General features: G+C 59.9%; 1 protein-coding gene across 2 annotated transcripts in view; it reads left to right on the top strand.

Moving 5' to 3' along the window:
* Positions 1–13,494, top strand: part of NOTCH1 (notch receptor 1) — a gene marked incomplete at its 5' end in the record, with an annotated part of 40,881 nt that overhangs the window by 20,957 nt on the left and 6,430 nt on the right. The window contains 22 exons of one of the 2 annotated variants that reach the window (XM_080630610.1): positions 965–1,087; positions 1,243–1,476; positions 1,617–1,772; positions 1,864–2,049; positions 2,484–2,597; positions 3,170–3,283; positions 4,295–4,528; positions 4,793–4,903; positions 5,638–5,830; positions 6,035–6,180; positions 6,470–6,583; positions 7,427–7,546; positions 7,665–7,817; positions 8,175–8,403; positions 8,563–8,764; positions 8,887–9,040; positions 9,276–9,460; positions 9,605–9,737; positions 10,023–10,280; positions 10,380–10,492; positions 11,027–11,598; positions 12,331–12,759. In XM_080630610.1, coding sequence (XP_080486736.1) covers positions 965–1,087; positions 1,243–1,476; positions 1,617–1,772; positions 1,864–2,049; positions 2,484–2,597; positions 3,170–3,283; positions 4,295–4,528; positions 4,793–4,903; positions 5,638–5,830; positions 6,035–6,180; positions 6,470–6,583; positions 7,427–7,546; positions 7,665–7,817; positions 8,175–8,403; positions 8,563–8,764; positions 8,887–9,040; positions 9,276–9,460; positions 9,605–9,737; positions 10,023–10,280; positions 10,380–10,492; positions 11,027–11,598; positions 12,331–12,759 — 4,273 coding nt within the window. The remainder of the gene's footprint in view (positions 1–964; positions 1,088–1,242; positions 1,477–1,616; positions 1,773–1,863; positions 2,050–2,483; positions 2,598–3,169; positions 3,284–4,294; positions 4,529–4,792; positions 4,904–5,637; positions 5,831–6,034; positions 6,181–6,469; positions 6,584–7,426; positions 7,547–7,664; positions 7,818–8,174; positions 8,404–8,562; positions 8,765–8,886; positions 9,041–9,275; positions 9,461–9,604; positions 9,738–10,022; positions 10,281–10,379; positions 10,493–11,026; positions 11,599–12,330; positions 12,760–13,494) is intronic. The other variant, XM_080630611.1, reaches the window with a different exon arrangement.

Raw genomic sequence — 13,494 nt, forward strand, 5'->3', positions numbered from 1 at the left:
AGCCATCGTAAACAGGAGCAGCAACACGAGGAGCTTCTGCTCCTCCTGTGATGGGGCAGAGGGAGCAGAAAACATGGCTCTTTGGAGAGAGTGAGGGGAAAAACCCAGCTTGGCCAGGGTCTGCAGTCCCACAGAGGATGAGCCAGGGCACCAGTCCTTTCCCATGGAGGCAGGGGTGGCTTAGCAAGCAGCCAGGTCTGGACCTGCAGAGCACCTCAGGGAGTTTGGGGGAGCTGCAGATAGACGCCAGCAGCACGGGGACCAGCCATGGACTGGCGCTGCATCCCGACCCCGGGCAGGGTGATGGCTGGGGGCATTTGGGGGTCTTGCAGCAAGCGCAGCTCTCACCCCAAGTGCTGTTGGAGGGGGACAGGGTGCCTCAGCAGACGCCCTGCGAAGGGCCCGTCTGTGTCATTTCTGCTGCAGGTGCCACTGGGATCGGGGTGGTTTCCACCGTGCTGCACCATCGGATGGAGGTGATGACATAAACCTGAGCTCACGGAGCTCATGGCGCGAGGCAGGCGCGGTGTGGGGCAGTGAATCCCCCTCAGGGAGCTGAGGCTCCTCATACGTGGAATTGAAAGCAGCGGTGCCACAAGCCTGTGTGGGAGCAGCCCCGGCTCATCCCAGTTGCTGCGGAGCTGGATCCTCCACTGCTTGGAGCGAGCGTCTGCAGAGCCGGGGGCTCTGGCAGGGGAGCCCCATCTGCTCTGCTCTGCACGGGGAAGCCATCGCTGCCTGCCACGCTCTGGTGATGGTGCCCTGGCAGGGAAACCGGCGCGGCAGAACCAAGCCCCTGCAGAGGCAGGATGGAGCTGGGGGTGAAACCGAGCGGGTGGCTTCGAAGCTGTGCTGGAAGTGCCTGGTGCTCGCTCAGCAACCTTCCATCAGCGGGGGGTACCAGGGAGCAGGGCCAGTGGCCGGTTGGTTGGTTGGCATCACGGCAGATGTCTCCTCTGCACAGGGTTCACGGGCCAGAACTGTGAGGAGAACATCAATGACTGTCCAGGCAACAACTGCAAGAATGGGGGTACCTGCGTGGACGGTGTCAACACCTACAACTGCCAGTGCCCGCCTGAGTGGACAGGTAACGGTGCTGTCAGCACTGGGGGTGGCACGGGCTGGGCTGGGGACGGATCCTGTGCCAGGGGATGCTGGGGACTGTGTTGGGAGGACCGTCCCCTTCACCGCGATGCTCACAGAGCCTGCGGGAGCCTCACGCCGGTGCCCTGTCCCCTACAGGTCAGTACTGCACCGAGGATGTGGACGAGTGCCAGCTGATGCCCAACGCCTGCCAGAACGGGGGCACTTGCCACAACAACCATGGCGGCTACAACTGCGTATGTGTCAATGGCTGGACGGGCGAGGACTGCAGCGAGAACATCGATGACTGCGCCATGGCTGCCTGCTTCCATGGGGCCACGTGCCACGACCGCGTCGCCTCCTTCTACTGCGAGTGCCCCCACGGCCGCACAGGTGGGGCCACGTCCTGTCCTGTCCTGTCCCCTTCCCACGTGGGGGGTGGCAGCTCCCCGAGTATCCCCTGTCTCCTACATGAGGTCTTGGTGCCTGGTGACTACTGTGCCCTTCACCTTGATGTGCCTTTTGCTGCCCAGGTTTGCTGTGCCACCTCGATGATGCCTGCATCAGCAACCCCTGCAACGAGGGCTCCAACTGCGACACCAACCCCGTCAATGGCAAAGCCATCTGCACGTGTCCTTCGGGGTACATGGGGCCGGCCTGCAACCAGGACGTGGACGAGTGCTCGCTGGGTGAGCACCGGGTGGGAGGCAGAGATTGTGGATGGGGAAAGCACCGGCGGCACCGGGAGCGTGTCCTCTGAGCCACGCTTGTGTCTTGCAGGAGCCAACCCTTGTGAGCACGCGGGGAAATGCATCAACACCCAAGGGTCCTTCCAGTGCCAGTGTCTGCAGGGCTACTCGGGCCCTCGCTGTGAGATCGATGTCAACGAGTGCCTCTCCAACCCCTGCCAGAACGATGCCACCTGCCTGGACCAGATCGGGGAGTTCCAGTGCATCTGCATGCCCGGTGGGTGCACAGCCCATGGACCCCTGCCCCGGTGCTGGTGTGGGTGGCAGGAGGGCCCTGGGTGCCCTGAGCTTTGGCTCGGTGTTGGTTTGGGTAAGGAGCCACGGGAGGTGCATGTCTGGGGACAGCACCAAAAAGAAGCTTGGTAAAGACTGTGGGGTCCCCCACAGCAGTGTGGGGACAGGAGGTGAGAGCTGAGCACCATCCACCCTGCTCTTGTCTCCTCCTCTTCTGACCTTGCTGGCTTGGATCAAGGCACGAGCAGGGAGACCCAGGGTGGACAGCCATGGTGCACGTTGTGCATCAGGTCCCACCACCTGTAGCGCATCTTTGTAAAGATGAAGAAACCAAATGCACCCTGGTGTAACCTGCCCATCCCGTGCACTGTGCCGGGCCTGTGCATGGTGCTGACGGTGCTCCTGGTCTCTCCACAGGTTACGAGGGGGTTTACTGTGAGATCAACACAGACGAGTGTGCCAGCAGCCCCTGCCTGCACAACGGCAACTGCCTCGACAAGATCAATGAGTTCCACTGCGAGTGCCCCACTGGTACGTGGCATCTGTCCCACTGCTGTCACGGTGAAACAGAGCCAGGATGTATCCCAGCTCCCGAAAATGGGCTCCTTAAACTTCAGAGCCCCATGAGATGGGAAGAAGGGGCTCAGCACCTCTTGGTGCTTCTGGTGGGGGTTCCCCCATTGCGATGTGTGTGCAGGCGATGGTGCTCCAGGTCCAGCCCATGGGAGAGGGGAAGGAGGATTAAACCCCACGGCTTTGCACTTGAAAAGGCCCCTCTTTGGGAAGGAGGGCGGGGGGCCGGGGGGGCTGCACCAGCCGCTTTGAATGCGGTGTCAAAGTCACGGAGTGGAGCGGAGAATGGGGAGACGGTTAATCTGTGAAAGGAGGTTTTGAAGTTCAGAGACTTTGCTGCTCTAGAGATGTAAATAAGATGCTCTCAATGGCGGGTCGCAGCCCCACATTCAGGGCCCCCAGCAGCCATCCCCATGGAAACCCAGCGCCCTGGCCGGGATGCGGGGGGCCCGGCGGGATCTGCCGGGCGGCGGGGGGAGGCCGGTGGGTCGGGGCGCTGTGCAGGGACGTGACTTCTCCTTCCACACCAGGCTTCAACGGGCACCTCTGCCAGTTCGACATCGACGAGTGCGCCAGCACCCCCTGCAAGAACGGCGCCAAGTGCGTGGATGGCCCCAACACCTACAGCTGCGAATGCACTGAAGGTGAGGGGTCCCCATGTCCCGGGGGGCTCTGGGGCTCCCACACTGCTGGTCAGGAGCAAGCCCCATTGTGTGCCGTGAAACCCCATTACAGCAACAAGTGCCCACCTCCGTGGGGATGTCCCCAAAGGCCTTCATAGTGGGATGGTCTCCTCTGATGTGACTCCAGGGGCTGGCAGAGCAAGTGGTGCCGGATGTAAGGAGCCCGGTGCTCACGAGGTGTGGCTCTGCAGCAGCCGTCCCACCGTGCTCCCGCCGTGCTCCCACCTCGGCGGCGGGCGGCAGCGAGGGGGAAGGCAGGAAGGAAGGAATAAAGCTGCCTCTATGGGGACGCAAGGTGCAGGGCTGCGGGGGCTCGCCGACCGAAACCCAAGGAGCGGTTGCACAGAATGATGACTTGAGCCCTGGTGGCAAACAGTGGCTCTTTTGTGGAGCAGCTCCCGCCAGAAATCTTCCAGCTGAATGGCCTCTAATTAGTGTCTTGCTAATGCCAAGCCCCGATGAAAAGCTGCTATGTGGGCTTGGCGGGGTCTAGTCAAAGCTGTACTTTGTCCTCAGCTCTCCACCCCCAAACCCGGCGGGGAGGGAGCCGGCCGGGAGAATAGGATCTGCCAGGGGGTTATTATTCGGGGTGCCTGCGGCCAGCCCCCCCGTGCGCTCCGGGACGAGCTGCGGGCGAGCGCGGGGCCCCGCTCGTGAGCCGGGGCGGTTTGATGCAGGTCATTGTGCACCCCGGGACAAAGCCCGTGAGCTGCCCCTGAGCAGCGCTGCTGCCCCTGCTCCCCTGCCTGCACCCTGCGCCGGGGCTCCCGGGGCTTGTGGTGGGGCGGGTGGGCAGGTCAAATCACCCCGGCACAGCCTCATACGTGGCCAGGGTGGGAAGGGGTATCCTGCATCCCCCATCCTCTCCCTGCATCCCCTATCCTGACCCTGCATCTCCCGTCCTCACCCCATATCCCCCATCCTCACCCTGTATCTGCCATCCTCACCCCTCATCCCTCCCGCTGGTGGCAGGTTTCTCGGGCGCTCACTGTGAGATTGACATTGATGAATGCGACCCCGACCCGTGCCACTACGGGACCTGCAAGGACGGCATTGCCTCCTTCACCTGCCTGTGCCAGCCCGGCTACACAGGCCACCGCTGCGACATCAACATCAACGAGTGCCAGAGCCAGCCCTGCAAAAACGGGGGCACCTGCCAGGACAGGAACAACGCCTACAACTGCCTCTGCCTCAAAGGGACCACGGGTGAGCAGAGGGACCCCCGGGGCTCTGTACGGGTCGGTTGTGCCAGTGCAGCATCCCTGCCCCATCCACAGGTGGGTTGGTTCTGGGGCATCCTTGGTGAGGGTGAGTTCTCAGTCTGGTGTTCAGGACCTGCTCCCCATCTGGGAGCTGGTTATGGCAAAGGCGCTTTGCCATGGAGCAGTGGCACCCATCAGTGCTGGTGGGCTTCGTTTTGCCTCATCAGTGGGGCTGGGGAACCCCTAATGGCAGCGCTGTCCTCCCCAGGACCCAACTGTGAGATCAACCTGGATGACTGTGCCAGCAACCCCTGTGACTATGGCAAGTGCATTGACAAGATCAACGGCTACGAGTGCACCTGCGAGCTGGGGTACACAGGTAAGGGCATGGCATGCAGCCACCGCAGCGCCCCAGAGACACAGTGCAGATCCAGGGGAGCCTTGGGATGTCCCCTGGGCCCATGGCAGGGTAGGGATGCCCCACACATCAGGGGTGAGGTGCACTGGGGAGGGTTGATGCTGCCATCCCGCTTCCCACAGGGAGGTTTTGCACCCTCCAGCGCTCCTGCTTGCCCAGGAGGGTGACCCTGGCTCTGGCCGCAATCAAAGGGGTGTCTGGTGCTGGGAATCCGAGTCCCGCTGCGCCCACTCCCATGGGTATCAGGTTGCTGCCTTGTCCGACTGGTTTGTTTGATGGGAATGGTGGAGGGCTTTGATGGGAGCAGCCCCCGCCTCTCCCCGCTCCACGGCCCCCTCTGCTCCTGCCCGCCGGGAGCTGCAATAAAGCCAGGCTTTGTCAGCCGTGCCAGGTAGGGTTACAGGCTGAAACCAGCTCCCTTCATTATCCCTCCTGGATCAAACGAGCTCAGGGCACAGCCTCTTCCCAGTCACATTCATGGAGCCAGGCGGGCAGCGCAGGGGTGTGAAGTCACCCTGCCTGCAGGGCAGCCTGCTCCTATGCAGCCAGCACACGTGTGCCTGGAGATCGGAGCCTCCAGCAGCCATCCCCAGTGGCTGGAAGGGGACCTGCCCAGTGGATACCCCTGGGATGCAACGTGTGCCCACCGTGCCATGCATCCTGTGGGTAACATTTCCTCACACCCCCTTTCCCAGGGCGCATGTGCAACATCAACATCGACGAGTGCTCCAGCAACCCCTGCCACAATGGGGGCACGTGCAAGGACGGCATCAACGGCTTCACCTGCCTCTGCCCCGAGGGCTTCCACGACCCCAAGTGCCTGTCCGAAGTGAATGAGTGCAACAGCAACCCCTGCATCCATGGGAAATGCCACGACGGGCTGAACGGGTAGGCTGGAGGGATGGGACTAAAGGGCCACCAGCAAAGCCAGGGGCAGGGGCAGGGTGTGCGGCCGTGCTCTGCTCTAGTGCTGGGGAATGTTTCCCTGCAGGCGCACGATGAGGAGCCAGGTTTGCTGGGTGGATGCTGGCTGCTGTAGCCCGGCCAGGTCCGACCAGATCCTGTGGTTTATGCCCCAATTTCCCCCCAAAGCTACAGGTGTGACTGTGACCCAGGCTGGAGCGGGACAAACTGCGACATCAACAATAACGAGTGCGAATCCAACCCCTGCATGAACGGTGGCACCTGCAAGGACATGACCAGTGGCTACATCTGCACATGCAGGGAGGGCTTCAGCGGTAAGGGTGCAGCCAGGGGCACTGCTGAGGCCTGGGTTGGAGCTGTGGGTGGGTGTCCCCATGCTGCTGAATGGGCTGGAGGATGGTGGAGACCCCAGGTCTGGTTGGGAGATGTGGCAGTGCATGGGGACCTTCAGCAGGGTTTGGGTGCCCAGGGCTGGAGCTGAGAGCAGGAGGCTCTTCCAGGGTTGTCAATGCTGTTGCCATTGTCACCTTGTCCCCACTGTACCCTCAGCCCTCTCCCAGCAGCACACCTCCGTCACAGCCACTTCTATGTTCCTTAATGCAGGACCCAACTGCCAGACCAATATCAACGAATGTGCCTCCAACCCCTGCCTGAACCAGGGCACGTGCATCGACGATGTCGCCGGCTACACCTGCAACTGCCTCCTGCCCTACACAGGTGAGAGGGAGCTCCCTGTGCCCCCCAGGTCCTCACTGTGGGGCTGCTGCTTGGTGTGCAGTGGGGCTGCCCATGGCTGCGGCTCCATCTGCCTGTGCCGCATGCAGCTGGAGGAAACCTGAAGGAGTGCTGGGAAGCAGCCAGCCAGAGCTTCCTCCCTCCTCATCCTCTTCCTCCTCCTCCTCCTGGAGGGCACCAAGGCAGTGCTTTGGCTGCAGTGGCACTGGGTGGTTGCCCCACTCACCCCCCACTGCCCTGGGGGTCTGGTGCTGCTGCTGGCCCCATTCTCTGCTGTGATGCTCAGGCTGGAAGAGGCGAGCAGGGGCCGAGGGGCCGGGGGATTCTGCTGAGCCAATTCCTGTTTGCCGGCCTCCTGCTTCCTCTCGCGCACAGCGGCAGCCGGAGCACAATTGCAGGAAGCCGTGAGCTGTTTCCTGCCCTCGGCAGTGGCCATAGAAACCCCTGGGGGGAGGGGGACGGGGGGGAAGGCTCTGGAAAATAGCAAAGGCCAGTTCGGGAGATATTGGCTGACAGGGAAGATAAGGGTTCGGAGGGAACGTGTCCCTTGGCTAGATGTAAACAGGAAAAGCGGCTAAGAGGGATGGGGGGGAGTGCAAAGGGGGGAAAGACACCCCGAGCAGCACTTCCCTGCCAAAGGAGGTGTGCAGCACTGTAATGCAGCCCAGATTGCCAGGGCTGAAGGATTCATGGGGGGCTGGTGTCATGGGGGAGTGGGGATGGAGGAGAAGGCCTCAGCTGGGTTGCTTCAGAGCCTGCCCCAGGCAGGGCACAGGGGTGGTGGGGTCTTGGAGGGGGTGTCATTGGGTGCTTGTGCCCGTGCAGGAGCCACCTGCGAGGATGTGCTGGCCCCCTGCGCTGGCAGCCCCTGCAAGAACGGCGGCGAGTGCCAGGAGTCAGAGGACTACAAGAGCTTCTCCTGTAGCTGCCCCCCTGGCTGGCAAGGTAGGGGCATGGCCTCTTTGTTGGCTGGTGCCAGCAGTGCCCGAGACAGCCTCATCGTCCCTGGGGCTTTCACTGGCTCCTCCAGCCCTCACGGTCCCTGTCCCACTGTGTCCCACAGGTCAGACCTGCGAGATCGACATCAACGAGTGCGTGAAGAGCCCCTGCCGCAACGGGGCCACGTGCCAGAACACCAACGGGAGCTACCGCTGCGCCTGCAGGACCGGCTTCACCGGCCGCAACTGCGACACGGACATCGACGACTGCAAGTCCAGTAAGAGCAGGGGCCGGCCATGGACCACGCTTAGCCTGGCCCTGGTGTCCTTCCTGGGGTGAGCCCTGGCCGTGCTGCAAGCCCTGGTGGGGCTTTAGGGCCACCTCAAGCACGTCCCATTGAGCTGCATCAGTCCAGGGCCAGATGGGAGCTGGCAGGAAGGAGGCTGGGGGAAGAGTGACGTGCAGGCAGTGAGCAAGTGTGTCCCATGTGCCTACTCCCCCCGTGGGGCTGGCCCAGCCTGGTCCATGGGCTCTGTCCCATTGCTTCACATGGCCAGGGATGTGTGTGGGGACGGTGCTGTGGGGCAGCTCCCAGGATCCATTGCACCTTCACATGCACGTCCCTCCTCCCCAGACCCGTGCCGCAACGGTGGCTCCTGCTCCGATGGCATCGGCACGTTCTTCTGCGAGTGCCTGGCTGGTTTCCGTGGGCCCAAGTGTGAGGAGGACATCAACGAGTGCGCCAGCAACCCCTGCAAGAACGGTGCCAACTGCACCGACTGCGTCAACAGCTACACCTGCACGTGTCCCTCCGGCTTCAGCGGCATCCACTGCGAGAACAACACCCCTGACTGCACCGAGAGGTACAGCCGGGGCAGCTCCTGCCTGGGCACTGCCCTTGTCAGGCTGGAGCAAGGGGCTGAGGTCCCTGTGCTGCTCCATAGCCCTGGGCCAGTGCATGGGGCTTTGGTGTGGAGCAGGACCAGTGGTGACTCACTGGGATGTGGTGTGTGTGTTCCCAGCTCCTGCTTCAATGGTGGGACCTGTGTGGACGGCATCAACACCTTCACCTGCATGTGCCTGCCCGGCTTCACGGGCAGCTACTGCGAGCATGACATCAACGAGTGTGACTCCAAGCCGTGCCTGAACGGGGGCACGTGCCAGGACAGCTACGGGACGTACAAGTGCACTTGTCCCCAGGGATACACCGGGCTCAACTGCCAGGTAGAGCCTTGGGCTGACGCTCGTGTCCGTCTGCATGCTGGCTGTGGGGGGTCACTGCAGCCTCCTCTCCTGCAGAAGCCCTGCTGGGTCCTGAGCCCCATCTCTTGCTCCGCTCCCCCCAGAACCTGGTGCGTTGGTGCGATTCCTCTCCCTGCAAAAACGGAGGCAAGTGCTGGCAGACCAACAACCTGTACCGCTGCGAGTGCAACAGTGGCTGGACAGGGCTCTACTGCGACGTCCCCAGCGTGTCCTGCGAGGTGGCTGCCAAGCAGCAAGGTAAGTCCGTCACAGGGCCAGGGTTGGGGTCCTTGGGTGCCCCCCATGCTGGGCTCTGAGCAGGAACAGGCTCAGTTACCTTGGTGGGGATCTTTGCACAACCAAAGTGATCTCAAGGGTTGCTGTAACATGCACCCCCGAGGCTGCAGTCCCTGGTGGGATGCACAGTGCTTGGGACATGGCCCTGTGGTGTGTGGCTGTCACCGAGGTCCCCACGTCTCTGCTCTCCCTGCAGGTATCGATGTAGCGCATCTCTGCAGGAACTCGGGGCTCTGCGTGGACACCGGCAACACTCACTTCTGCCGCTGCCAGGCCGGCTACACCGGCAGCTACTGCGAGGAGCAGGTCGATGAGTGCTCCCCCAACCCCTGCCAGAACGGAGCCACCTGCACGGACTACCTGGGAGGCTACTCCTGCGAGGTGGGTGCCGCAGCGGGCAGAGACCCACAGGGAGATGCTGTTGTGCTGCGCAAGGGGTTTGGTGCCCCCTTAGAGGCTGTGCTCCTGCAGCCATGCGGGAATTGAGGGCACCTCTCTAATAGCTCCCCTCTTCCCTCCCTGTAGTGTGTGGCCGGTTATCACGGAGTTAACTGCTCAGAGGAGATCAATGAGTGCTTGTCCCACCCGTGCCAGAATGGAGGAACCTGCATCGATCTCATCAATACCTACAAATGCTCCTGCCCCAGAGGAACTCAAGGTAAATTAACTCCCCAGGCTGGGGCATTAGTGGGTTGAGTGCAGATATCCTTGGTATCTGCTCATTAGCTACTCGGGCTGGCAGAAGCAAATGCTGTGGTAGGGGTTTGTGCTTGCTGTGGGCTTAGCCACCAAGGCCACGCAAGCTTGGGCAAGGGCTGGGCGGTTCCTCCTGCCATTGACTTGGTCAGGATCAGCCCCTTCGCAGGGAGGGTTCACACAAGGGACCACCGGGCACCCCGATACTGTTTGATGAGCTGTGTGGGTTGTTCCCCCGTTTCTCTAGGGGTGCACTGTGAGATCAATGTGGATGACTGCAGCCCTTTCTTTGATCCTGTCACCCTGGGGCCCAAGTGCTTTAACAATGGCAAGTGCACGGATCGGGTAGGTGGCTACAGCTGCATCTGCCCCCCTGGCTTTGTAGGGGAGCGCTGCGAGGGAGACGTCAACGAGTGCCTGTCCAACCCCTGCGACACCCGCGGCACCCAGAACTGCGTGCAGCGGGTCAATGACTACAAATGCGAGTGCCGGCCTGGCTACACAGGTGAGCACCACGTCCTCGCTGTGCCCAGCGCCCGGCCTGCAGCCACCCCAAGCACCCGCTCGCCTTCCTCTGCTCCTCTCACACTCCTCTCCCTCGCAGGCCGTCGCTGTGACACCGTGGTGGATGGTTGCAAAGGCAAACCCTGCAGGAACGGTGGAACGTGCGCGGTTGCCAGCAACACCGGCCGTGGCTTCATCTGCAAGTGCCCCCCGGTAGGTACCTGCTCCTCTCCAGCTCCCAGCATGGGATGTTTCACTTGCAAGTCAGCCCCTGTCACAGAGGGGCTGTTAAGGGTCCAGTTTAGCTCCTGAGGCTTCCCCAGTGGGGATAGCCTGGGTTAAGCATGGAGGGGAAGATGCTTTGCTGTGGTGTTCACAGGAGGGAGGTGTATCCATATCTCCATACCCTCCTCACTTGCAGGAAGACTGGGTTAGGGTCAGGCAGGACGAGGTGGCTCAGCCCTGAAGGTAGGATGCTCTGCAGAACAGTCTTGCCTGGTTGACAGTTATTTGTACCATATAAAGGTGGAGCAGGCAGCTATGGAGGATTGCTGCCTTTGTGTTGAGAGGGATGCTCTAACAGGGCTTATATTCTAGATTATTCTTGCCCATCACTAGTTTCAGAGGACAAGTCAGAGCCGTGCCCTGGTTCACTGGGCTCGTGCTGAGTTTCCCAGAACACACACGTGTTGGGCTGCTCATAGGCCAGCATCAGTGATCCTGACTCCCTTGCTCTCACCTCCCCAGGGATTCGTGGGTGCCACCTGTGAGAACGACTCCCGCACGTGCGGGAACCTGCACTGCCTGAACGGCGGCACCTGCATCTCCATCCACAAGAGCTCCAAGTGCATGTGTGCACCAGCCTTCACCGGCCCCGAGTGCCAGTACCCGGCCAGCAGCCCCTGCACCTCCAACCCCTGCTACAACGGCGGCACCTGCGAGTTCTTCAGCGATGCCTCCCCCTTCTACCGCTGCAACTGCCCTGCCAACTTCAACGGCCTCAACTGCCACATCCTGGACTTCGATTTCCAAGGCGGGATCGGGCAGGACATCATCCCCCCCAAAATCGAGGAGAAGTGTGAGATCGCGGTGTGCGCGGGCTACGCCGGCAACAAGATCTGCGATGGGAAATGCAACAACCATGCCTGTGGCTGGGATGGGGGCGACTGCTCCCTCAACTTCAATGACCCCTGGAAGAACTGCTCCCAGTCCCTGCAGTGCTGGAAGTACTTCAACGATGGCAAGTGTGACTCCCAGTGCAACAACGCTGGCTGCCTGTACGATGGATTTGACTGCCAGAAGTATGAAGGGCAGTGCAAGTAAGTGACGTGCTCATCAATCCTCTTGTTTAAAGCCATCTCCGCTGGTTGTCTGTAGTATTTTCTGGTTACATAGAATAGTTAGGGTTGGAAAGGACGTGAAGATCATCTCCTAAGTGCAGACTTGTTCACTCTGTGCTCTGTTCTGCTGCCTGTGGGGTTGCAGCTCAAGCAGCCACACTCCCCTGTGGTCTTACCGAGTTTATATACTTGGAAGCTCTCTGGGTTTAGCTCATTCCAGATGGCTTCCCTGTCCTTGCCTGTATCACGCCATGGATGTGAGCTGTTCAGCTCACAGAGTAGGGCAGTGAGTTTCAGTGGAGGGAGACCCCAGATGGAAGAGCAGCCAGAAACCACGATGATGTTAACATCCAGGCATTCACCAAACATTGTCTTTGGCAACAGCAGGAACTTAATCCCAGATTCCTGGACCAGCTCTGGTCTGAACAACTATTGTGTGTCCCCATGTCTTCTGTGAGTCAGTCTTTTGTCCCTTTTTCTGGCATCTAAACTGAAACTTACAATTTAACAGCTGCTGTCTTTCACCTGCAGAGCTGAACACCTCACAGTGCTGCAGGGAACAGTTGCCCTCAATGAAAACTGGCTTAGTGTCTATCAGGATGAAGAATATTTACACAAAACAGAGACCACCTCTTATTTTCTCAGCAGGCGAGCAGTATGGGGAGTGTTTGGTCTAATTCACTCTTCTGCCTTTCTTTGTCTCCCACCTAGCCCTCTGTATGATCAGTACTGCAAAGATCACTTCTCAGATGGTCACTGTGACCAGGGCTGCAATAACTTCGAGTGTGAATGGGATGGTCTGGACTGTGCAAACAACATGCCAGAGAAGCTTGCTGATGGCACGCTGGTGGTGGTGGTCCTCATCACTCCTGAGAACCTGAAGAACAACTCCTTCAACTTCCTGCGGGAGCTGAGCCGCGTCCTGCACACCAATGTGGTCTTCAAGAAGAACCCCAAGGGGGAGTATATGATCTTCCCTTACTATGGCAATGAGGAGGAGCTCAAAAAGCATTACATCAAGAGGTCAACAGAGGACTGGTCAGATATGTCCAGTGCTGTCATCAACAAAGTGAAGAGCAGCCTGTACTCCAGGGCTGGCAGAAGGCAGAAGAGAGAGCTCGATCAGATGGACATCAGAGGGTAAGGGGGACCAGTGGGTTCCTTTTTCCCTGAGCAGCATTTGTTTTCTGTGTTGATAATAGTACCACGCTATAAAGGGAAGGATGTAGGTCAGATAATTGTATTTAGATGTTGCTTTCTGTGTGAATAGAAACCGGATTTTGCTCTCATGTGGGAAAATCAAGCGATCGTTCAGGAATCCCTGATACAATGCTGCGCCGACTCTCACGATTGAAGGAGCCCTGTGCATTGTTGGGAGCCGGGGCTGGGCTGGGTGGGACCTGGAAGCAGAGGTTGGCCTGACCGCCTGTCTGACTTCAGGAAGTCATTAAGTTAAGCCTCAGTTTCTCCCTGGGAAATGCTTTCTAGAGCTTTGTTGTAAAGTTCAATCACTGCAAACTGTGTTTGGAGATGTTTGGTATAAACATATAGATCTAACCTTCTCCCTCTCTGTGGGCTCAATCAAAAGCCACTGAAAGCAAAGGAGTTAGAGCAGCGAAACTGATGTGGAAAGATCCGAAGGCTCCCAAACAGCATTTTTTAAGCTGCTGTAGTGTCTGGGTACTTTTAAAATGTTGTGAGGCAGAGAATCCCTTCCATTCATATAGATAAGGAATCTGATTTCATGGCATTCATTGAGGCAAATAGACCAAGAGTGTGGGGAGCTGCAGGGCTTGAGCCACAGGGAAGCAAGGAGATGGGTTCCCACCTTCTACTTCCCACTGATGGTGGGTTAAAGAGAGGAGACAGGGCTCA

The sequence above is a fragment of the Psittacula echo genome (genome assembly GCF_963264785.1).
Source record: "Psittacula echo genome assembly, chromosome: 16".
Lineage (NCBI taxonomy): Eukaryota > Metazoa > Chordata > Aves > Psittaciformes > Psittacidae > Psittacula > Psittacula echo.